Raw genomic sequence first — 26194 nt, forward strand, 5'->3', positions numbered from 1 at the left:
TAGTTCCAAAATCTGATGCACCAAAAGTTAACCCTTTCGGGAACGTGACGTGGTTTAACCCTTTTTGAACTTGATGAGCAGAACGCTCGAACTAAGAAACACAGTTATCCACAGTAGAGTGGCTATAAAGCCGACATATACACTGGGCTCATTCATGTCCCAACCTTTGGCCAGGATACAGCGTAGTGATTCTGTAGATAGGGTGAGGGGCAGGACAAAACTGACTGCGCGCACCAGGTAATGCATTCCCTGGACTGGCCAGATAATTCCTGGAATTGGGAAGAAAAGGAGGAATAAGTTTGGAACTTTGGAACTTAGTATAACAAACTCGTCTCTTCTAGTGGTTCAGTGAACTGTCGACATCATCCCCAAATTCCCTATACGGCCGAGAAAAAAAGGTACCTATTTTACTCGTGTTGAGCATACCCTGCCAAATGTCATCAAAATTAAAAAATTGTCGAGTTAAAGCTCACTTAACCGTCCTAAACCCGTCCAAATTGCCTTCCCCCTCGGGGCCGTATTTTAAGGGGGGTGAGGGGGCCCGGCGCCTCCCCTCCTTTAACACAGGCCAGACTCTGAAAATTTGGAACCTCCCCTCCGGTCCATAGTGTTGGGACTCTCGGCCCCTCCCCTCGACAAAATCCTGGATACGGTCCTACCCATTTATCTTAGCACACCGCGTTCACACAGTCTCACTTACCACACAGCATGACGATCGGCAGAAAGCTGCCCATGGCGAGGTAGGTCGCGTTCCGCTCCGAGTCGGTCACGCACGACACGACAAACCCGAAGCACATGCCGCACAGGCCGGTCAGGCACGTCAGTAGGATGACCAACAGCACGTCACCGTGGTTGGTGATGTGGAAGACCAGCAGGGCCATGACGATGACCATGACCGACTGGAATACCATGATGAGGAACTGACAGATGACGTGCGCCAGGAGGATTTCGATACCCGTCACGCCTGCGAGGAAGAAAAGGGTAATAGAAAGTCGTGTAAAGAAAAGAATTTACAAAAGGAAACAAACACTCGGACAGCCGTTAACACCCGAAAACACTGTAGAGGAAATGGTAAAGAGTAAAGAAGGATGGGAAACAATAGAGAAAACCGTTCGAGATATAATGAAAATTAAAGAAAAAGATGGAAGGAATATAGAGAGTCTACCTTGGGCCGCGAAGTAATATTAACCTTGATCCTGGGGCCCTAAGGTTGAAAAAGGTTGGGTTTTTAGTGGGTAGGGCTCACTAATATCGAGACATAAATCCCACACTCCCCATATCAAAGGTTGTGGCATTTGAAATGGTCTTTCTAAGGTTTTTCGACCTCTAAAAAATTAGATAAAGATCAAATCAAGATAAAGATTGAATCACGCAGGCAACACTCACCCGAGACAAGTCCTCGTTCCAGGATGCCCTCGTTTCTTTCAATTAACATGGCTCCCGACGTCAGAGCAACGGCCAAGAAGAAAATAATCGTCAGAATGACACCGGGGGCGGCAAAGTCTGTGAAGTTTGGTACGATAGGACCGTACACGGGCTGGTTGAACTGGAAGACAAATATGGGATAGTTAGCTAAGATAGCATGGGACAAGGAGCTAATACACCATGGGACAATTAGATAAGATACTATGGGATAGGTAGGTAGCTTCCCTCAGACCCCTACGATTCGGGGGCCCTGAGCTAGCTCTCTGGCCTAGATGACACCTTTTGGTATCCTCATAATGGGATAGTATATGAACTCACAGCTTTTCTCTGGAATAAACTTGAGTGTGCGGACTCTTTAGAGGTGCTGCAGGTGAATTTCAGAGAAACTGAGGAGGGTGAAATATACCAGTGAGGGTACTTCTAGGTTCCATCAAGGCCCGGGGATAGCAGCTCGGGCAGGGGGAAAAAATACTGGTCACAATAGATCTACAGAGGTCGCAGTGTTCATTTCATACTCTCTCGGGAGAGGAGCAACCAGTCCCATAATAGAATAGATAGGTAGGTAGGTAAGATACCATGGGACAGGTAGCTAAGAAAACATGGGACAATTAGTTAAGATACTATGGGACAGTTAACCAAGATACTATGGGACAGTTAGTCACAGCTAGCTAAGATACCATGAGACAACTAGCTAATAAAAACATGGGACAAGTAGCTAAGATACCATGGGACACAGGTAGTTGAAAAAACCATGGGGACAATTAGATAAGATACTATGGGATAGGTAGGTAGCTAAGATACCATGGGACAGTTAGGTGAGATATAATGGGACAAGTAGCTAAGATATCATGGGACAGGTAGCTAAGAAAACATGGGACAATTCGTTAAGATACTATGGGACAGTTAACCAAGATACTATGGGACAGTTAGTCACAGCCAGCTAAGATACCATGAGACAACTAGCTAATAAAAACATGGGACAAGTAGCTAAGATACCATGGGACACAGGTAGTTGAAAAAACCATGGGATAGTTACATAGCTACGATATCAATATTTGGGGAATTGAAGAGTAAGAATGCCCCCTTTACATCGCTTACCAGGGGTTCTTGGCACAAACTTTTCACAGATGTCATTCCTCAATGAATGCAACCCATTAAATTTTATAACGACTTGGACTCGAACCCCTAGCCTCTAGATCCGCAGTGCTAACCACTACACCACTGAGGTTGGTAATTCCTACAACCATACGGATAGCCAGCCACTCACTATTAGGTACACCTGATCAGGTTACCTAAATGTGTGTGTGCTCATCAGGTAGACCTGACTGACAGACTTACCTTTTCAGCCGTACCTGTCAGGTCTACCTGATAGTGAGTGACTGGCCTAAGGAGCAACACCGCGAGAAAATTCCACAGTTGCCACCCTGCCCCGTCACTCACCCGAATCGGCGGCGTCACCACCTTGGTACTATAGTTACACACGGTTGCCAGATTGGTCGCAAAGTTCTGGAACGCATACACCAGATCGCGCCTCAGTAGGAGTGAAATCTGCTGATTCGACTCGTACTTTGGGTCGGGCGCAAATCAGTCGCGTAGGGACGCTACTCACTTTAGGCGGCGAGCTACTCACATTGTCCGCTAGGCTGGAGTTTCGTTTGGCGAGGGGCACGGGGAGCGGCTCACCAAATTCGCCACTGATTTCCGAGTTGTTGTCGATGGCGGGATTTTCGGCGCCCAACTCTGCCGGCTGAGGAAGGGAACAAAAAATTGGTTAGTTATTGGTATTATTGCTATGGCTAGCTGATGAGTACTGACACTGACAAGTCTAAAGGTGTATCCAAGTCGGCCGACCGTCGTTCGACGAGGTGAATCTATGTTGTCGAGGCAGTGTGGACGGTTTCAATCGACATCGAGCGATCGTCGGCCTTAGACTATGTGTGAACAGCACTAAACACAGTTCTGGCTAGCTGATGAGTACTGACAAGTCTAATGAGTGAAATTTGCGACGATCACTGATCAGGCTTGTCAGCGCAGCAGCAAGAGCACGATCTCAATGGATCACTAAAGTTAAGAAACGTTGCGCGAAGTCAGTATCCGGATGGGTGTTTATTTGGACAATCCCGTGCTGCTGGCTTTTCCTGGACTTAAGGCCCATTCCCATTTGTCGTGAGTTTCATCCAATTTTTTCCCGAATGTTCTATTATAGGCCATTTATGAGAGTGTTCCCACTACACAGAGTGGTCACCTGCCTCGGTGGTGTAGTGGTCAAGGCGCTCGCCTGGTAAACAGGAGGGCGTGGGTTCAATCCCAGCCGATGTATGGAATTTTATCCTCAATATAATTTGAGAATTTGACCACAATAATAGTAGTAGCCTACTGCTGGAGTAAAGGGACTTTTCAATCCTATGCGAGCAGTATAAATAAGCACTATTATCATTATTACACACGACATGATTTCCCACCCCCCCAAACGACAAGTGGGAACGGACCTTTGCTTAGGCTGGGTGAGGTCACTAAAAAACTTGAAAACCCCCGTCATTAAAACCCCCAAAAGTTGTACAAAGACATTAAGAAGACCCTTAAAAAATCTCTAAAGTCAATTTGTCTTGAATTCTTTGCAGGCGTATTTTGGACCAGCCTCTCACTTACCGGTATCTGTGCAGTCATGGCCTCGGTAATCTCGTGCAGAATCGAACTTCTCCTCCTTTTGCCTCGGTTCTGAATGACACTCAACTTGAGAAATACGTCTTCCAGACTCTCACAGTTGTGTTTCTGGAGCAGACTTGTCGGTGATTCTTCCGCGAGGAACTTGCCTCCCCGCATGAGTCCTATCTGAGGAAGCACAAGAGGATTGAAATTAGAGTATTAGAATAGAGTCTATTGATGGATTTCACCAATATTTTTCAGCCTCTAGAAGGCCTGTTAAGCTAACAGCTGTTAAGTTAAATTTGATTTCTATGATAGAGGCTTAATAGAGCTGTTAAAGCTAACAGATGCTCCACATTTTTGGAGTCCACCCCACAGTAAAAGAGCAAAAAAGAAGCCCGATGGGGCCCACCCAAAAAGCTTCGCGGGTAATAAAAATGGTATGACGGGCCACTAGCTGGAAATCGCTGTCCTATAGGGACAAGGAGTTGGGAAGAAAGTATCGGACTCACTGAGTAGTTCTTTTACAAGTCGCTCACTCTTCAGTTTTTATACATCTCTAGTTGAAAGGTCATCGCATAGGTATAAGGTGTGACTCGAATCTCGATCAATAAAATGGAAATACCTACCTATTTTCCTGATCAAAGACGAAGTAAAATAATAGGTATCTTGCATTTTAGTGTCCTAATTTTTCTGACATCCCAAGTGCATGTGTGAATGCAGGTTATTGCTTAGGTAACGGCCAGGACCGTGTTCAGGAAATTACCAAGAGTCCAAACAGTGTTATAACCAAAATAAGAGCCTCAGGGTTTAAAAATAAGAGAAAGGAACAAAAGTAGTAAAGGAATAAAATAAGAGAAAGGAAACAAAAGTAAAGGAACAAAATAAGAGTCTAAGGGGGGCGGCCCCCTGCCCCCAATAAATTCAGCCCTGGTAAGAGCCATCACCTCGCGTGATGATGACAAACACTAATGAGGAAAATAATAAGGATGTCAGGATAAAAATTGGAAATAAGGCAGGAAAATAAGAAGGATGGTAGGAAAAGGAATTATAATGTAAATGAAATAGGGGAATTAGGTGACATAGAGGTAAATTAAGCAAGTAAATTAGATGTTCATTTCCCTGAGGAAGTTTCGATGTTAGTTGGTCAAGGGCTGCATATAATCAGAAGGACACTTATCCGTTCAGGATAAAATCCACCTCTGGCGGAATCCTATAGGGGCAAGGAGTTGGGAAGAAATTATCGGACTCACTGAGTAGTTCTTTTACAAGTCGCTCACTCTTTAGTTTTTGTACATCTCTAGTTGAAAGGTCATCGCATAGGTATAAGGTGTGACTCGATCAATAAAATGGAAATACCTACCTATTTTCCTGATCAAAGACGAAGTAAAATAATAGGAGTATCATGCATTTTAGTGTCCTAATTTTTCTGACATCCCAAGTGCATGTGTGAATGCAGGTTATTACTTAGGTAACGGCCAGGACCGTGTTCAGGAAATTACCAAGAGTTCAAACAGTGATATAACCAAAATAAGAGCCTTAGGGTTTAAAAATAAGAGAAAGGAACAAAAGTAGTAAAGGAATAAAATAAGAGAAAGGAAACTAAAGTAAAGGAACAAAATAAGAGTCTAAGGGGGGCGGCCCCCTGCCCCCAATAAATTCAGCCCTGGTAAGAGCCATCGCCTCGCGTGATGATGACAAACACTAATGAGGAAAATAATAAGGATGTCAGGATAAAAATTGGAAATAAGGCAGGAAAATAAGAAGGATGGTAGGAAAAGGAATTATAATGTAAATGAAATAGGGGAATTAGGTGACATAGAGGTAAATTAAGCAAGTAAATTAGATGTTCATTTCCCTGAGGAAGTTTCGATGTTAGTTGGTCAAGGGCTGCATATAATCAGAAGGACACTTATCCGTTCAGGATAAAATCCACCTCTGGCGGAAATCGAACCCGTGACCTAGCGCTTACCAAGCAGACGCGCTACCAAACAAGCTAACTAGGCAAAGCCAGATTTGAACTGCAATGGGTGCTAAGTTAGATTTTCATAGAGGCTAGATCAGTGCTTCTCAAACTTGGAGTCTTGAGAAGAGTGCCGCGATTGCGACAATTTTGAGAAGCACTGGGGCTAGATCGTCAACTGACTGTTCTAAGCTGACAGTCTAAATAAAGCAAAAAGCACTACTTATAGGTACTTATCAACATACCATATGGGCTTGTCTGGTTTCGTCGATGTAATGAGTGGTGATGATAACTGTCGTGTTTTGATCCTTGGTAATGTGAACCAGATGATCCCAAATGCTGAAAGCGAATAAAAAGATAGGTATAGTTTTCCAAGGGGGTTCTTTTTTTGTGAACATTTTTATTAAGAGGGACAATCACCTAAGGCAGGGGTTCTCAACCTTTTAATAAACACGTAATGTAAATGAAATAGGGGAATTAGACGACGACTACATATCGAAATTGAAATTGGACATAGAGGTAAATTCAGCAAGTAAATTAGACGTTCATTTCCATGAGGAAGTTTCGATGTTAGTTGGTCAAGGGCTGCATATAATCAGAAGGACACTTATCCGTTCAGGATAAAATCCACCTCTGGCGGAAATCGAACCCGTGACCTAGCGCTTACCAAGCAGACGCGCTACCAAACAAGCTAACTAGGCAAAGCCAGATTTGAACTGCAATGGGTGCTAAGTTAGATTTTCATAGAGGCTAGATCAGTGCTTCTCAAACTTGGAGTCTTGAGAGGAGTGCCGCGGTTGCGACAATTTTGAGAAGCACTGGGGCTAGATCGTCAACTGACTGAATAAAGCACTACTTATACTTATCAACATACCATATGGGCTTGTCTGGTTTCGTCGATGTAGTGAGTGGTGATGATAACTGTCGTGTTTTGATCCTTGGTAATGTGAACCAGATGATCCCAAATGCTGAAAGCGAATAAAAAGATAGGTATAGTTTTCCAAGGGGGTTCTTTTTTTATGAACATTTCTATTAAGATGGACAAACACCTAAGGTATTGCCCCTAAAGGGGTCTAACCGCTAAGGCTTTTAGTGATTGTATCTATCCTCCCTGTTTAAAGTCCCCCAGCCAGACCCTTTAAAAAGACACAGTATACTGGTACATCTGGTACAACTATTGTGTCTGATTCAACTTCACAAGTGGCTGTATACAAATCAGTGCACTAACCCTTGTCTGAGGATGGGGTCGACCCCCACTGTAGGTTCGTCTAGGATTAGCAACTCAGAAAATTATCAGGATAAGTACAAATTTGTTATTGTCCCTACGAGCTACGCCTTATTCAAGAGGGTACCTACTTATTGCTGTTCAATTACTCAATACTCACTGGCCATTGCAAATAAGATAAATGGGTTGGTAAGTAGGTACCTACATACATAAATTGGACATCCCATCAAGCAAACCCATCAGAAGCAATAATTCACGCAAAGCTGTAGGTAGGTAGGCATAAATACTTGTAAATACCTAGGTAGGTACCTAAGGCATAAGTTTTAGGTACGTAGGTACACCTATAGTTAGAGAATGATTTTTAATACAATTTTTATCAGGCCTGGCAATTGTTCAACAATATAGATCAGGGGTTTCCAACTTCCATGTGTATGCGTAGCAACTCCGGTTCATGTAACAGGGCCGCGGCAAATGACACTCGCCTCTGCTGTCCGCCACTGAAAATAGAAAAACAGTGGATTAGCAATTTAGTAGAATTACAAATTACAAAATTTCTGCCGAAGGGCCTATTAAGTAGAGTCCACACATAGTCAATCAGCCGTCGATCGATGTCGACTGAACCGTCCACACTGCCGTGACAACATAGATTAACCTCGTCGCGTCGCGTCGATCGAAATCGATGTATGTCGCTAGACAGCCGGTCGACTATGTTTGGACACACACCTTTAAAATTTTAAGTTACCTTGGAGAGTAGTTAGCCTGCATCGTAGGTTGCAAGTTCCATTCCCGCTCAGGACGAACTTTATCTCTTCAAAGGCACTTTGCCAAGGACATTGCCATGGAAGCCAGCCTAATTAGCTTGGTTGGTGGCTCGTTCTCCCTGTAAGCGCTAGGCCCCGGGTTCGATTTCTGCCCGGGGCATATTTTATCCTGAACAAGATAATGTTCGTTCTCGGAACGGTTGGCTTTCCCCTATCCTGTCGTCCTCCTCTCTCCAATTTCGGGACGATAAGACCTTGGTAGTTACTATTTGGAACTCACCTCAAGTTTTTGACTTCTCGATCTGCGGAGGGCAGCTGCAGGAGATTGACTAAGAAATCCACCTTCTCGTTGACTTGTTTGGTGGTCAGACCGTTGATCCATCCGAAGTAGACCATGGTCTCCCTAATGGTGAACTCACCGTATAGGGCGATTTCCTGGAAAATAAAATGGACAGGAATTAGAAGACGAAGTAGTAAAAGAGAAACTAGAAGGAGTAGAAGAAGAAGAAGAAGAAGAAGAAGAAGAAGAAGAAGAAGAAGAAGAAGACGACGCCCAAGAGGAAGTAGAATAGGACAAATTGGAAGATGAAGTAGAGGACGAAGTAAAAGAGGAACTAGCAGGAGGAGAAGAAGACCAACAGGAAGCATAAAGAGGTTTGACAGAGAGAACTGTAACTGCTAGGGTCTCATCGCCCCGAAATCGAAGGGAGAAGGAAGACAGGATAGGAGAAAGCCAGGATGAAATCCGCCCCGGGCGTGAATCGACCCCTCTGCCGAGCGCTTACAAGACAGATGCGACCAACCAAGCTAACTAGGCTGGCCACTTGGACTTTTAAAACAATGATGTTTTTAGTATAAATAATTACCTGAGGCATATACCCAATTCGGGGTCCTGGTACTCCCGATCCTTTGGAACCCGGTTTACCTCCCAGCACCCAGATTTCTCCCGAGTTGAGCCTTCGCCTGCCGACAATACACGAGAGGAGGGTTGTCTTCCCACAGCCACTAGCTCCCAGGAGACCGTATCTGAGAAGAGAGAAAGGGAGAAACTGTGGGGTTAGCGGATATCCATTCACTCATCAATATTAATTTATCAAGTTTCCATTTCTTATTTTTACTTTCTATTACTACAGTATTACAACATCAGAACATACAAGATTCATAAAAATGGTATACCCATCCGTAAAACACAGCTTGTGCCACGGATAGGGAACAAGCATTCATACACTGATGGCTGTATCTCCAGAACCCCAACACGTAGAAAGCTGAAATTTGGAAGGCATATTCCCGATATGTTAAAGGTGCGCAATAAGAGAGGATTTTGCCGAAACCCAAGCCGATCTTGAGTTATGATCAATTTTCTGTGGCGAAGCACGAGAAACCTGTTAGTAGTATGAATACCTTATTATGTACCTTGCCCTTGTTTATGCTCTTCTTGTACCTAGTGCTTCAATGGTAAGATTGTCACATAGTGAGCTCTTCCACCCAAACAAATGGACTGCTAAAGAAGGGCTGAAGCTGAAAGGTTGTTCTACCCCTGTACCTCTGCTGTATAAGCGTGAGGGTTTGTAGTTCGATTGAGACCCAAATAGAAGGTGCTGCCGTCAATAAGAATCTATCAATTGGACAGCATCAAGCAGAAAAAAACCATCTATAAGGCAATTCCCCTTAAGTGGATGAAATTTTTCTGATTAATGCTGTAGAATTTACATGCACCCCTTTGAATCAGTTAATACCTATTTAACCCATCAAGGATCAAAGACCACATTGCCACTACTTATTAATGCTGCCACAATTTATGGAAATTACCCTGTTGGAGACCTAAAAATTCACTTACATGCAGCCTTTCGGTACGGTCATATTTAACCCATCCAGGACCACATTGACACTGTTTTTGCCGCCATATTTCTTGCATGCGCGCCGCACACAGACCGCCTGGCGCCGGCGGCTCTGCACGGTCGACTGTTGGGATTGCAGCTGTTTCCGTCGGTCCGTCAGTTCGGACAGTGTGATGGATTTGGGCCGCGGAGGGTCCATTGTGAAGAGGGGCCCGTGGGGGAGGCCTGTGGACAGAGAGCATGAAAGGGTTATTGAACGAGCGATGTAAGTTTAGAGTTTTAATTTGAGTCTTCCTAATATTCCGTGATATCTCTCAAACCTTCAATCCGGTTAGAATAGAAAGTACCTTTTGTTTGTCCTGCCCGATTAGGACTGAAAAGTCCTTCTACCTCAGCAGTTTTAACCGTTCCGTTTGTCGGATTTTGATGATAAAGGTATTCAGTACACAAAGGAAATTTTTGTCATTTGATTTTGAGCCTCATCGGACTTTTGGCAATCTTTGCTTCGCCATAACTCTCGAAGGGTTTATCAGATTGTGATGAAATTTGTCAAACCCGTTTTTAACCATTTAAAATGACATTCAAATCTTTAATTTTCGGGTCGATCGGATTTTCGCGGGTCCTGTACTGGCCCCTTTTCTAAGTGGGATTTTTAGAAACTACTGGGTGTAAGAAAAGTTTTGTTTGACTTGCCTCGGTGTGGAACTCTGGGACTTGTCTTGGCGCACTACTACGACCACTTAGATTCTTAGAACATAACAAATTACAGGTAATTCTCATTACTTAGTAATTCTTATTTTACTTGTTATTACAAGTACTTTCATGATATCGATTGAAAGATCTAGAGTAGAGTACGTCATTGCAGACCTTTAATTCATCATCTTAGTAACGATTAAATGTAGGTACATGAAATTTAACTACCTAATACAAAATGTGATATTCATAGGTATATCAGTTATACATGATAGCTGATTATGCAGGAATACCTATAAAGCTATGTAGGTATTAGGTACGTACCTATATACACTGTGATCTTTCTAGTTCTTATAATTTTTCTACGTAGGAAGGTACTTGTAGGTAGGTACCCATTCAAATTTCCTCTTTTTAATTAAATATGACATAGGTACCTACTTAGGTATACCTATACATACAATAACGTTATGGCCTTAATTTTCCTTACACAATATGTGTTATTTGTCTTTTGTCTACCTAATTATCAACCTGCCTACCCTCTCTTCCTCTCTCCTAACCACCTGCCTAATACATACCTACCTACCTATCTATTTGTCATTTCAGGAAAAAGTTTCCATGTGAATTTGATTTAATTTTGACCTAGACAGCTTAAACAGCACGTGTGAAGGTACCTATCTATTAGAATGCTTGTAGGTTTAATTGTAGGTACCTACAGTACCTCTGACTTTTTCAATGTATTAAAATGATAATATTGTAATACCTACATATATCATGACATTCATGCATGACATAAAGGTAGATAGGTACCTTCTTACCTACCTGCTCGTGACACCTATCACCTATCATACCTACCTAATTGCCGCAGGGTTGACCGCCACAAGTTCACAAATTACAGTGTTGTCACGAGACACTCTAACATAGTTGTCATACTGACATAGTTTTCATACTTGGAAACTGTCACCAAACATTTTAATACCACAAACCACTAATATCTACATTTACGAGCAGAAAATTCGGGATACTGACTTTTTTCAATGTATTAAAATGATAATAATGTAATACCTATATATCATGACATTCATTACGGTCGCATGACATAAAGGTAGATAGGTACCTTCTTACCCATCTGCTCGTGACTCCTATCACCTATCATACCTACCTAATTGCCGCAGGGTTGACCTCCACAAGTTCACAAACTACAGTGTTGTCAGAAGACACACTAACATAGGTAGTTGTCATACTGGCATAGTTTTTATACTTGGAAACTGTCACCAAACATTTTAATACCACAAACCACTAATATCTACATTTACGAGCAGAAAATTCGGGATATATTGACTTTTGGGACACCCTTTATTATGGATGGGTACAAATTTCTTACCTTACCTACTTATCCAAGTAGGTACTTGATGGATTAGTCATTAGTATGTAGGTAGTCTAGGTAGCTACTTATTCATGTCCAATTATTCATTGAACATCGCAAATAAAACAAATAGGTAGGTACCTACTTATGTAGATATTTAATTTGGTCAATATCTACCGTCATTTTGAACACAGATTAGTCCCACTGAGTTTCACCATTAGTAAATAAGACTTCTTTGTGGTAAAGTTAGAGCGTCAATTTTGTGTGTTTCAGCTTTTAGAGAATTATACCTGTCTTTTACTTACACAGCCATTGAATATTGATACTCTTTTAGCTAAATTCTTTTGGGAGTAGGTATTGAACTATGGTCGTAATACCCAAACAGATAGCGCAGATACTCAATTGTTTTTAAGTGGCTGAGGACACCCCGAAATTTAAGCACAGAGCCGAAAAAACTAAATTCGACAGGGCATTTCGAGGATCTACGTGCATGCCTCCTGTGATTTTGTGATTTTCTCTTGGCCATGGAGGCTGCTTATTTATATCTATTGTAACGTATCCTCCCAGCCTCCCACCTACTATGGACATTTAAAAAAATATCTCATCTTAGAAAACTCCCGCTGTTTGAACTGTTTCACTATTCACTTCCCTTTTCCATCAGGTATTTTATATTGAAGGCAATAAATTAATCCCAGGTACCTACCTTGATAAAACAACAGAACAGTCCACTAATAATCCCCTCATCTCAATCCACGAGATGTTAATTTTATAATAGGCCTTGAATCTAACGATGGACAGTCCAGGAGATGTTAATTTTATAATAGTAAGTCAGTGGCGTATTTCGCGGTCTCAGGCCCTTAGGAAGTAGGTACTTACTTTAGGGTGCCAGGAAAAAGAAGATAAAAAAAGTCAAAGGTTACTGTCCTCCATGGAACCTAGAGAAGCATGGATTCCCTTCCTGTCACTCCCTTATTAAAAATCGTAAAATAAAAAGGTATAAAGTTATTAATCAGCCTGAATTTATTTATTTTCAAGAGGTTTTACAAAGGGAACTGTAACTGCTAAGGTCTCATCGTCCCGAAATCGAAGAGAGAAGGGAGACAGGATCAGGAGAAAGTCAGCCGTTCCGAGAACGAACCTTGTCTGTTTAGAATAAAATGCACCCTAGACGGGAATCGAATCGGCGACTTCGCGCAACTATTCTTCAAACTAACTAGGCTGGTTAACCTGAATTCCAAAGGTGTGTCCACACATAGTCGACGCCGCCGATCGATGTAAATCGATGTCGATCGACGGCCGGTCGACTATGTGTGGACACCCCTTATAAGAGCACCAGCAGATCGGCATACTGTAAATGGGTTTATAGGTTCCCCTTTTGAATATCTCACGACACACCACTAGTACTAATCACTTAGTGAGAAACTTTTAGCCGTGAATCTGATGATTCTGATGCTACAAGTATGTATGTGTGGTATGCTTGGAGTCTAAGAGTCTCTGAGATGGCCTTATGAATCTCATGGTTGAACCTTAGACCTTATGACTCGTCATCAAGAGCCAGCCTAGTTTGCTTAGAGGGTAGACTGGAAGAGCACACCTGGGCTTGCTTCACGTTAGAAGCGTAGTCTCGGGACTTTTAGTAGTCTAGCAAATGCCGCGTCGCGTCATCTGAAAGTCTAACCTTTTGAAAATAGACCTCTCATGCACACTGGAGGATATACCTAATGGCGTGCCTCCAGTGTGGGAGGTCTGTAATTTAATTTTCTATGTATTTTCAGGTGGCATCGCGCGATTCGACACCACAATATGTGAGAGACCTGAAGCTTAAGACCTCAAAAGCAGTAAAGGAAGGCCCATACGGACTCCGCCTTAGGGTGATCATCTTTTAAAAGCCGTTTTAAACGTCTAGACAAGCCCCAACCACTGCATTTTATGAATATTGGTCAAGGTATTGAAATAGTCTGATATTATTTATGTAGATCACTCTTTATTTAGGTACCCATTACCCATGTACCCACTATACCTACTCATGTAGGAACTAATGACCTGGTTAGGTTCCTATTAAATTTAACTTTTAAAAGTTAGCCATACAAATTATCCTCAAAGTACAAGATCCATATAAGGGCCGAAAAAATTCGACCCTCAGGGTTTGAACTAGCAAAATTATTTTATAGGGTAATAATTTGGCAAGAATATAAATTATATTCTTGCTGTTTTATTACCTATACTTAATTAGTGTTTACGTTTTGGTCTAATGCTCAGACACTAGTAATACGTGTAATTATTTATTAGTAACCTACAATCACATGCAAAAATTTGGGACAAATTGATTTTGGAATTTTTTTAAATATAAACAAGGATTTCCATTAAAAATAGAGCCAATTTGAAATCCTTAGACGGTATCTTGAAGTCAACAACTTGAGCTTTTAGCTAGCACCAAATAATAGTGTTTCTAGGTTCTAGGAATATTGTAAAAACATCAAGAAAAGCCAGCCTAGTTAATTTGGAGGGTAGCACGTCTGCCTTGGAAGCTCTAGGTTTCGGGTTCGAGCTCCGCCCGGGGGGGATTTTATTCTTAACAGATAAGCTCTTTTGTTCTCGAAACGGCTGGTTTTCTCCTATCCTGTACTCCTTCCTTCTTAGATTTCAGGATGATAAGACCTCAGCAGATACATTTCCCTCCATCAAACCTCTCTCTCTCTCCCTCTCTCTCTTCCTCCCTCTCTCTCCCTCCCTCTCTCTCCCTCCCTCTCTCTCCCTCCCTCTCTCTCTCTATCTCTCTCTCTCTCTCTCTCTCTCTCTCTCTCTCTCTATCTCCCGCCGCTCTAAAAATCTCTCCCTCCCTCTCTCTCTCTTTTAAAGCTGTCAGAGGGCAAACTGGCAAAGCAATGGAAATGGGCGCGCGGTCCTAAATTCTTTGCACTCAAGTGTATTATAAATTGTTTATTAAGCTAAGCTAAAACTTACTCATAATCGAGTTTTAAGAATAACTATTTTAACTAATTATATTCCCTTTTTCTTTCAATGAGATCCAAGACAAGTCCTAGACAACTGCATTTTAGATTGAGGTTACATAATAGTTACTTATAGTTTCCCGATACGCTCGGTAGAGTTCAGGAATGTTCTTTTCTTTCCAATCCAATTTTCTTTGTGCCTATTTGGTTATTAGCATTACCAGAATTAATTATACCCAATGCTCTCCACTCTGTTTTTGGCCTGAGAAAACAGGTTTGACCCCCTGGACACACCACTGCATAAGATAACTAATGTAATTATCATGCTTGTATATATACCTAGGTACCCAAACAAATACCTAGTTACAGGTACAATGGACATAAGGTACCTGATACCTAGTTAGGTATATTATATTTACATAAGTACCTATAAGTACCTAGTTCCTTGTGGTAGTTATTGATTAATGTTCAGTGGTCAGTATAGGTCATAAGGTTACCTAGACAGGGGCGGACTGTAATACCCGCCTCTCACGCTCTGACGGTCTGATAGACCCAGGTCTGAAACTGAGTGCCGGGCCTAAGGAATTGGATGATGAGAACACATAAATGATATGTTGCTTCTTCTTCTTCTTCTGAATGGATCTTGATTTTATAATATAAGATAAAATTGATGAGTAGCCAGCAAGATCGTAATTCACTCTTTTTCCCATCCTTCTTTTTAGCATTTCCTCTGCAGTGTTTTCAGGTGTTAACTGCTTTCCGAGTTTCTGATTGGCGAAGTCTGCCTATTTTAATAGGTCTTGAAATCTATGTTGCTGTTAATTCTCGAAGTCATGGAGGAGGGCATAAGGACAAAAACTGAGCTTTAGCCAAAAGAATAGAATAGCTCTTTATACTGCAAGAATGAGACTGAAAAGTCCCTTTCTTTTATAAAAGTCGAAGGAACTGTAACTATTTAGGTCTTATTTTATCGAAATCTATGAAGGAAGGAGGACAGGATAGGAGAAAGCCAGCCGTTCCGAGAACAAAGCTTATCTGTTTAGGATAAAGTTCTCCCTGGGCGGGAATGGAACCCGCGACCTATCCTTTAAAGGCAAGCGTGCTACTCTCAAGGCTAACTAGGCTGGCTACCTATTGGTAATCCCCTTTTTAATCGAACAACATTAACAACATTCCCTCCGCTTCAAACATTCAGAGGAACATGTATTTTAATTAAAATTTTAGAATTCACAACAACATGTATTTGAATGGAAATGCTAATAAAACAACTTCATTTTTTTAAACGATTTTTTTAGTTTCTTATCAATTCAACATTTTTTATTGTTATTATTAATATATGACTGCGTACCACCTAAAATGTATCCACGTACCACCAGTGGTACGCGTACCACCGGTTGAGAATCTCTGGTCTATATCATTTTAATAGGTTTGTGTTTCAGGCGACTACGCTCTCCTAAAATTCACGCGACTATGCTTCCAATGAATCCAATGTGCGACGGGTCTCCTTCAGATATTGCTTCCATTTTGTACAGTAGTGTGTGGGGCCTAAGGTATTGCCCCTAAAGGGATCTAACCGCTAAGGCTTTTAGTGATAGTATCTATCCTCCCTGTTTAAAGTCCCCCAGCCAGACCCTTTAAAAAGACACAGTATACTGGTACATCTTGTACAACTATTGTGTCTGATTCAACTTTACAAGTGGCTGTATACAAATCAGTGCACTAACCCTTGTCTGAGGATGGGGTCGACCCCCACTGTAGGTTCGTCTAGGATGAGCAACTCCGGTTCATGTAACAGGGCCGCGGCAAATGACACTCGCCTCTGCTGGCCGCCACTGAAAATAGAAAAACAGTGGATTGATAAGTTGAATGGTTTTTTTAAGAGGTTTGACAGAGGGAACTGGTGATGTAACTGTCGAGGTCTTATCGTCCCGAAAGCGACAGGATATGAGAAAGCCTGGGAAAGTCCACCCTGGGAAATAATCTTGCAAGGCAGGAGCACTAGGCTAACCTTCCAAGCTAACTGGACCTCTTTTTTTTTCAAGAGGTCTGATAGAGAGAACTATGACTGTCAAGGTCTTATCGTCCCGAAATCGAAGACAGGATAGGAGAAAGCCAGCCGTTCCGAGAACGAACCTTCTCCATTGAGGATAAAATGTATCAAGGGTGGGAATTACTAGCGCTTAGAAGACAGATGCTCTACCAACCAAGCTAGCTAGGCTGGTTGACGAATTTGTTATTCTCCAAGTGAGGTGGCTTCAATTAGATAACTATGTATATGGAACTTACCTCAAGTTTTTGACTTCCCGATCTGCGGAGGGCAGCTGCAGGAGATTGACTAAGAAATCCACCTTCTCGTTGACTTGTTTGGTGGTCAGACCGTTGATCCATCCGAAGTAGACCATGGTCTCTCTAATGGTGAACTCACCGTATAGGGCGATTTCCTGGAAAATAAAAGGGAGCAGAATAAAAAGACGAAGAAAAGTGAATAGTATAAGTTACTTGTGTTCTTCTTTTCAAGATGAATCTTCACGAAGTCACGTCAGAATCTATCAGGAGTAGAATAAGATGAAATAGAGGACGAAGTAAAAGAGGAACTAGGAGGAGAAGAAGACCAAGAGGAAAAATAAGAAGAAGAAAATGAATCTTCACGAAGTCACGTCAGAATCTGTCAGGACTAATCAGGAGTAGAATAAGATGAAATAGAGGACGAAGTAAAAGAGGAACTAGGAGGAGAAGAAGACCAAGAGGAAAAATAAGAAGAAGAAAGGCGAAGAAGAAAGCAAGTGTAACTTCCATAGGAGCCCAATCATTTGATAGAGAGAACTGCAACGGCCTTAGTGTCCCGAAATCGAAGAGAGAAGGAAGACAGGATGGGAGAAAGCCATCAGCCGTTCCGAGAACAAACCTTATCCTTTCAGGATAAAGTCCGCCCCGGGCGGGAATCGCACTTACGGCCAAGCGCTTACAAGGCAGACACGTTACCTACCAAGCTAACTAGACTGGCCACTCAGGCATTTTTATTTATTTGCACTCTAAGCAACAGGGCCATGTGTGGACCACTTAGGCATTTAAAGCAATGAAATGTTTAGAATAAATAGTTACCTGAGGCATATACCCAATTCGGGGTCCTGGTACTCCCGATCCTTTGGAACCCGGTTTACCTCCCAGCACCCAGATTTCTCCCGAGTTGAGCCTTCGCCTGCCGACAATACACGAGAGGAGGGTCGTCTTCCCACAGCCACTAGCTCCCAGGAGACCGTATCTGAGAAGAGAGAAGGGGAGAAACTGTGGGGTTAGCGGATATCCATTCACTCATTAATATTAATTTATCAAGTTTCTATTTCTTATTTTTACTTTCTATTACTACAGTATTACGTTAAGGCGGTCTCTTCCTGATCCCTGATGTGCCGCGTCCATTTTAGTTTAGGACTATTGCACTGCCATATTACTACAGTATTACAACATCAGAAAATACAAGATTCATAAAAATGGTATACCCATCCGTAAAACACAGCTTGTGCCACAGATAGGGAACAAGCATTCATACACTGATGGCTGTATCTCCAGAACCCCAACACGTAGAAAGCTAAAATTTGGTAGGCATATTCCCGATATATTCAAGGTGTGCAATAAGTGAGGATTTTGCGGAAATTTAAACCGATCTTGAGTTATGATCAATATTCTGTGGTGAAACACAAGAAACCTCATTTCTGCTTAATGCTGTCCAATTTACATGCAACCCTTTGGAACTGTTATATTTTAACCCATCAAGGACCACATTGCCACTATTAATGCTGTCTTTATGAAAATTAACCCCTGAGCCATAGGGGCCCATTATTGAACCCGGGATCTAAAAGTTTACTTACATGTAGCCTTCATGGTTAACCCATCAAGACCACATTGCTACTATTAATGCTGCCGTAATTTATGGAAATTACCCTGTTGGAGACCTAAAAATTCACTTACATGCAGCCTTTCGGTACGGTCATATTTAACCCATCCAGGACCACATTGACACTGTTTTTGCCGCCATATTTCTTGCACGCGCGCCGCACACAGACCGCCTGACGTCGGCGGCTCTGCACGGTCGACTGTTGGGATTGCAGCTGTTTCCGTCGGTCCGTCAGTTCGGACAGTGTGATGGATTTGGGCCGCGGAGGGTCCATTGTGAAGAGGGGCCCGTGGGGGAGGCCTGTGGACAGAGAGCATGAAAGGGTTATTGAACGAGCGATGTAAGTTTAGAGTTTTAATTTGAGTCTTCCTAATATTCCAACCCCCGTCATCAAAACCCCCAAAAGTTGTACAAAGACATTAAGAAGACCCTTTAATAATCTCTAAAGTCAATTTGTCTTGAACTTTTTACAGGCGTATTTTGGACCAGCCTCTCACTTACCGGTATCTGTGCAGTCATGGCCTCGGTAATCTCGTGCAGAATGGAACTTCTCCTCCTTTTGCCTCGGTTCTGAATGACACTCAACTTGAGAAATACGTCTTCCAGACTCTCACAGTTGTGCTTTTGGAGCAGACTTGTCGGTGATTCTTCCGCGAGGAACTTGCCTCCCCGCATGAGTCCTATCTGAGGAAGCACAAGAGGATTGAAATTAGAGAGTATTAGAATAGACTATTGTTAGATTTCACCAATATTTTTCAGCCTCTAGAAGGCCTGTTAAGCTAACAGCTGTTAAGTTAAATTTGATTTCTATGATAAGCTTTTTTTTAAGAGGTTTGACAGAGGGAACTGTAACTGCTATGGTCTTATCGTCCCGAAATCGAAGAGAGAAGGAAGACAGGATAGAGGCCTGTGGACAGAGAGCATGAAAGGGTTATTGAACGAGCGATGTAAGTTTAGAGTTTTAATTTGAGTCTTCCTAATATTCCGTGATATCTCTCAAACCTTTAATCCTATTAAAATAGAAAGTTCCTTTTGTTTATCCTGCCCGAATAGGACTGAAAAGTCCTTCTACCTCAGCAGTTTAACCGTTTCGTTTGTCGGATTTTGATGATTACTAACTTGATAAAGGTATTCAGTACACAAAGGAAATTTTTCTCATTTGATTTTGGGCCTCATCGGACTTTTGGCAATCTTTGCTTCGCCATAACTCTCGAATGGTTTGTCTGATTGTGATGAAATTTGCCAAACCCGTTTTTAACCATTTAAAATGACATTTAAATCTTTAATTTTCAGGTCGATCGGATTTTCGCGGGTCCTCTACTGGCCCCTTTTCTAAGTGGGATTTTCAGAAACTACTGGTGTAAGAAAAGTTTTGTTTGACTTGCCTCGGTGTGGAACTCTGGGACTTGTCTTGGCGCACTACTACGACCACTTAGATTCTAAGAACATAACAAATTATAGGTAATTCTCATTATTTAGTAATTCTTATTTTACTTTTTATTATAAGTACTTCCATGATATCGATTGAAAGATCTAGAGTAGGTACTAGGTACGTCATTGCAGACCTTTAATTCATCATCTTAGTAATGATTAAATGTAGGTACATAAAATTTAACTACCTATTACAAAATGTGATATTCATATACCTACCAGTTGTGCTGATTATGCAGGAATACCTATAAAGCTATGTAGGTATTAGGTACGTACCTATATACACCGTGATCTTTCTAGTTCTTATAATTTTTCTACGTAGGAAGGTACTTGTAGGTACCTAGGTACCCATTCGATTTTCCTCTTTTTAATTAAATATGACATACCTACTTAGGTATACCTACATACAGTAACGTTATGGCCTTAATTTTCCTTACACAATATGTGTTATTTGTCTTTTGTCTACCTAATTATCTACCTGCCTACCCTCTCTTCCTCTCTCCTAACTACCTGCCTAATACATAAGTACCTACCTATCTATTTGTCATTTCAGGAAAAAAAGTTTCCATGTGAATTTAATTTAATTTTGACCTAGACAGCTTAAACAGCACGTGTGAAGGTACCTATCTATTAGAATGCTTGTAGGTTTAATTGTAGGTACCTACATACCTACATAGATACCTACAGGGTATTAATTTAAGATTACCTATGAATATGTAGGACAATTAGGTTTTACCTACATCCCTCATTAGAAAAATATGTACATGCCTCGGTGGTGTAGTGGTCAAGGCGTTCGCCTGGTAAACAGGAGGGCGTGGGTTCAATCCCAGCCGAGGTATGGAATTTTATTAGTAATAATCATAATAGTAATGTACCTGTTACTGTAGACAGGTGTATAATTTTCAGGACTTGCCATTGTATAACATGGGCTAGTCCCAGTCAAATTTTGAGTTCTTAATTGGGACACCCTTTATTATGGATGGTACAAATTTTTACCTTACCTACTTATTCAATAGGTACTTATTGACATGGATTAGTACCTAGTATAGGTAAGGCTACTTATTCATGTCCAATTATTCATTGAAATCGGCAAATATAAACAAATAGGGTAGGTTACCTACTTATGTAGATATTAATCGCACACATGTAGGTAGGTTGGAAAATTATCAGGATAAGTAAAATTTGTTATTGTCCCTACGAGCATACGTCTTATTCAAGAAGGTACCTAATAGTACTTATTGCTGTTCAATTACTCAATACTACTGCATCGCAATAAGATAAATAGGTAGTAAGTAGGTACTACATAAAATGGAACATCCCCATCAAGCAAACCCATCAGAAGCAATATTCACGCAATAGTTGTAGGTAGGCATAAATACTTGTAAATACCTATAGGTAGGTTACCTAAGGCATAAGTTTTAGGTAACGTAGGTACACCCTATGTTATAGAGGAATGATTTTTAATACATTTTTATCAGGCCTGGCAATTGTTCAACAATATAGATCAGGGGTTTCCAACTTCCATGTGTATGCGGGCCACATGCGCTACATTGGGAGGTACTTCGCGGGCCACATATGTACATAGGGGAGCACCCCTCCCCCTCCCCCCTCCAAACTTTTCAGAAATGCAGTCCGATCGAATTTGAGCGCCGCAGGCAAATTTTTCAAAAGTATTCTTCTAATGTAGCTCTTTTACATTACCCAAATGTATTTTGTACAAATCTCAAAAAGCTTCGCGGGCCACGAAAATGGTCTGGCGGGCCACATGTGGCCCGCGGGCCGCTAGTTGGAAACCCCTGATATAGATCTAACTATTTCCTTTTTGATCCTCCCAATTTCCTAATAATTAAAACACAATTTTAATCATATCTAGGAACCACCAATTTTAATTACAGGGCCTACAATCCTACAAATTTCCCATCTTTAATTTTAAGTAAAACCTACCTAAGTACCTACCAAGATCTTTTCCCATCTTTAATTTAAACCTGTATCAAGTTAGTCCAACATCCCTGAACTTTGGCAGCCTTGAAGATGTTTTAGCTCCTCGTGTTCTGGCCAACTAATGTGTTGTTTTATTTAATTCCATGACTGTTTCTTTATTTCCTATCCTGGTGATAATTATTGTTTGTTTGTTTTCCGTTTGGTCATGTTTGATAAGTGGCTACGGCTGTCCGTCTAATTATCTAATGGGTTGTGATGGTAGTTGTTTGTTGTTATTATTGTTGGTCTTCTTCTGATTCTTCTTCTTCGCCTTTTTCTCCTCCTCTCTTTTTTCTTCTTCTTCTCCTCCTTCTTCTGCTTCTTCTTCGTCTCCTTCTTCTTCTCCTTCTCCTACTTCTCCTTCTTTTTCTTATTTTCCTTCTTCTTCTCTTTCTACTACTTCTTCTTGGTGTTGTCGGTACTTAACTATTGTTGTTGCTGTAGCTATTTTTTTTTTTTTTTTTTTTTACGTGTTTTACATAGTGGTCATGTTCGATAAGTGGCTACGGCTGTCCGTCTAATTATCTAATGGATTGTGATGGTATAGTTGTTCGTTGTTGTTATTATTGTTGGTCTTCTTCTGATTCTCCTTCTTCTTCGCCTTTTTCGTCTCCTCTCTTTCTTCTTCTTCTCCTCCTCCTCCTCCTCCTCCTCCTTCTTCTTCTTCTTCTTCTTATTATTATTTTTTCCTCTTCTTCTTCTCTTTCTTCTTCTTCTCCTCCTTCTTCTACTAGTTACTTCTCATTGGTGTTGCGGTACTGTGGTTGTTGTTGTTGTTGTGGCTATTCTTTCTGTGCTTGTTATACTAACTTATATGTAGTTAACTTAAACCTTTGACATTGTGTTAGATTCGTTGTTCCATATCCGTCTTTGAGGTGTTATCTTCTGTTTTTGTCTTCTACCTCGTAATTGTCTTGTTTTAGCAGTTTTGGCCATGAGAAGGTCCATCAGGTATGTCCTAGAGTTAAATGGACACCCATTATTATCATATTCAGGCGGTTTCTTATTAGATCCTTTGTGTGACGCGTCCATTTCTATGTAGGACTATTCCACTGATGTCTTTTATGATAATCTTTAGCATTTCCTTCATTCTCACCTGTGTTTTCATGTAAATCTAATAATATAATTCAATTCTGTCCTCCACATAAATCTATTAATTATTGGCATGGATTACTCCAGCCTTACTAATTAGTTTTAATTGCGGTTGATTAAATCTATTTTTAGCAAATACGTAGGTATAATGCTGCAGTGACATGCACAATTCGTCAAATAGCAACACAGCATACTTGATTATTTATGCATTCGTAATGCATAAGTAAATTATGCATGGAAAAATGAGATTTATTACGTATGTTTGAAACGTATATCAACATTACTGCTTATTGAAAGTTTTTTATGAACTGTACCTAGGATTGTAACAATATGTATATATGTTTTTTTTTTTTTTTTTTTCCTTTAAATTACTTTTTTTTTTTCGGTCAATATCTACCGTCATTTTGATCACAGATTAGTCCCACTGAGTTCACCATTAGTAAATAAGACTTCTTTGTGGTAAAGTTAGAGCGTCAATTTTGTGTGTTTCAGCTTTCAGAGCATTATACCTGTCTTTTACTTACACAGATTATTGATACTCTTTTGGCTAAATTCCTTTGGGAGTAGGTATTGAACTATGGTCGTAATACCCAAACAGATAGCGCAGATACTCAATTGTTTTTAAGTGGCTGAGGGCACCCCGAAATTTAAGCACAGAGCCGAAAAATCTAAATTCCACAGGGCATTTTGAGGACCTACGTACGAGCATGCCTCCTGTGATTTTGTGATTTTCTCTTGGCCACGGAGGCTGCTTATTTATATCTATTGTAACGTATCCTCCCAGCCTCCCACCTACCATCGACTTTAAAGACATATCTCATCTTAGGAAACTCCCGCTGTTTGAGCTGTTTCACTATTCACTTCCTTTTTCCATCAGCTATTTATTTTGAAGGCAATAAATTAATTCCAGGTACCTTGATAAAACAACAGAACAGTCCACTAATAATCCCCTCATCTCAAACCACGAGATGTTAATTTTATAATAGGCCTTGAATCTAACGATGGACAGTCCAGGAGATGTTAATTTTATAATAGTAAATCAGTGTCGTATTTCGCGGTCTCAAGCCCTTAGGAAGTAGGTACTTACTTTAGGGTGCCAGGAAAAAGAAGATAAAAAAAGTCAAAGGTTACTGTCCTCCATGGAACCTAGAGAAGCATGGATTCCCTTCCTGTCACTCCCTTATTAAAAATCGTAAAATAAAATAAAAAGGTATAAAGTTATTAATCAGCCTGAATTTATTTATTTTCAAGAGGTTTTACAAAGGGAACTGTAACTGCTAAGGTCTCATCGTCCCGAAATCGAAGAGAGAAGGGAGACAGGATCAGGAGAAAGTCAGCCGTTCCGAGAACGAACCTTGTCTGTTTAGAATAAAATGCACCCTAGACGGGAATCGAATCGGCGACTTCGCGCAACTATTCTTCAAACTAACTAGGCTGGTTAACCTGAATTCCAAAGGTGTGTCCACACATAGTCGACGCCGCCGATCGATGTAAATCGATGTCGATCGACGGCCGGTCGACTATGTGTGGACACCCCTTATAAGAGCACCAGCAGATCGGCATACTGTAAATGGGTTTATAGGTTCCCCTTTTGAATATCTCACGACACACCACTAGTACTAATCACTTAGTGAGAAACTTTTAGCCGTGAATCTGATGATTCTGATGCTACAAGTATGTATGTGTGGTATGCTTGGAGTCTAAGAGTCTCTGAGATGGCCTTATGAATCTCATGGTTGAACCTTAGACCTTATGACTCGTCATCAAGAGCCAGCCTAGTTTGCTTAGAGGGTAGACTGGAAGAGCACACCTGGGCTTGCTTCACGTTAGAAGCGTAGTCTCGGGACTTTTAGTAGTCTCGCAAATGCCGCGTCGCGTCGTCTGAAAATCTATAACCTTTTGAAAATAGACCTCTCATGTACACAGGAGGATATACCTAATGGCGTGCCTCCAGTGTGGGAGGTCTGTAATCTAATTTTCTATGTATTTTCAGGTGGCATCGCGCGATTCGACACCACAATATGTGAGAGACCTGAAGCTTAAGACCTCAAAAGCAGTAAAGGAAGGCCCATAAGGACTCCGCCTTAGGGTGATCATCTTTTAAAAGCCGTTTTAAACGTCTAGACAAGCCCCAACCACTGCATTTTATGAATATTGGTCAAGAACCTAGAGAAGCATGGATTCCCTTCCTGTCACTCCCTTATTAAAAATCGTAAAATAAAATAAAAAGGTATAAAGTTATTAATCAGCCTGAATTTATTTATTTTCAAGAGGTTTTACAAAGGGAACTGTAACTGCTAAGGTCTCATCGTCCCGAAATCGAAGAGAGAAGGGAGACAGGATAGGAGAAAGTCAGCCTTTCCGAGAACGAACCTTGTCTGTTTAGAATAAAATGCACTCTAGACGGGAATCGAATCGGCGACTTAACGATTACAAGGGAGACGAACTATGCTCCAAACTAACTAGGCTGGTTAACCTGAATTCCAAAGGTGTGTCTACACATAGTCGACGCCGCCGATCGATGTAAATCGATGTCGATCGACGGCCGGTCGACTATGTGTGAACACACTTTAATAAGAGCACCAGCAGATCGGCATACTGTACATGGGTTTATCAAGACACGTGTTTCGTCCTTATTTGGACTCATCAGTTGGACATAGCTGGGGATTGAATCCGAGACCCTTGGATTAGGAAACAGAGACCTTTAACAGTTGACATGGTCCTAACTTCCTGAGGTATAGACAATTACACATAGGTAATAGGTAGGTATACCTCCCTCCTTTTTATTACCTATTTTGCTGTCGGACAGAAACGGACCAGTGAACAAGAACAATTGGTAGTAAATTTTTTTTTTGTTGATTTCAATTTACACATTTTGGGATGGCTCATTTCATTTTAATGCATGTGTATACCGTAAATGTGCATACATCTCTA

General features: G+C 41.2%; 1 protein-coding gene across 1 annotated transcript in view; it reads right to left on the minus strand.

Moving 5' to 3' along the window:
- The window catches only part of LOC103509357 (ABC transporter G family member 23), a 58056-nt gene that overhangs the window by 6205 nt on the left and 25657 nt on the right, over positions 1 to 26194 (minus strand). The window contains exons 2-8 of the mRNA XM_026823725.1: positions 18832 to 19057; positions 17968 to 18127; positions 17152 to 17306; positions 16590 to 16697; positions 6909 to 7002; positions 4075 to 4257; positions 3056 to 3172 (exon numbers count right to left, since the gene is read on the minus strand). Coding sequence (XP_026679526.1) covers positions 3056 to 3172; positions 4075 to 4257; positions 6909 to 7002; positions 16590 to 16697; positions 17152 to 17306; positions 17968 to 18127; positions 18832 to 19031 — 1017 coding nt within the window. The 5' untranslated portion in view covers positions 19032 to 19057. The remainder of the gene's footprint in view (positions 1 to 3055; positions 3173 to 4074; positions 4258 to 6908; positions 7003 to 16589; positions 16698 to 17151; positions 17307 to 17967; positions 18128 to 18831; positions 19058 to 26194) is intronic.

Source organism: Diaphorina citri, unplaced genomic scaffold (assembly GCF_000475195.1).
Source record: "Diaphorina citri unplaced genomic scaffold, Diaci psyllid genome assembly version 1.1 scaffold490, whole genome shotgun sequence".
Classification (NCBI taxonomy): domain Eukaryota; kingdom Metazoa; phylum Arthropoda; class Insecta; order Hemiptera; family Psyllidae; genus Diaphorina; species Diaphorina citri.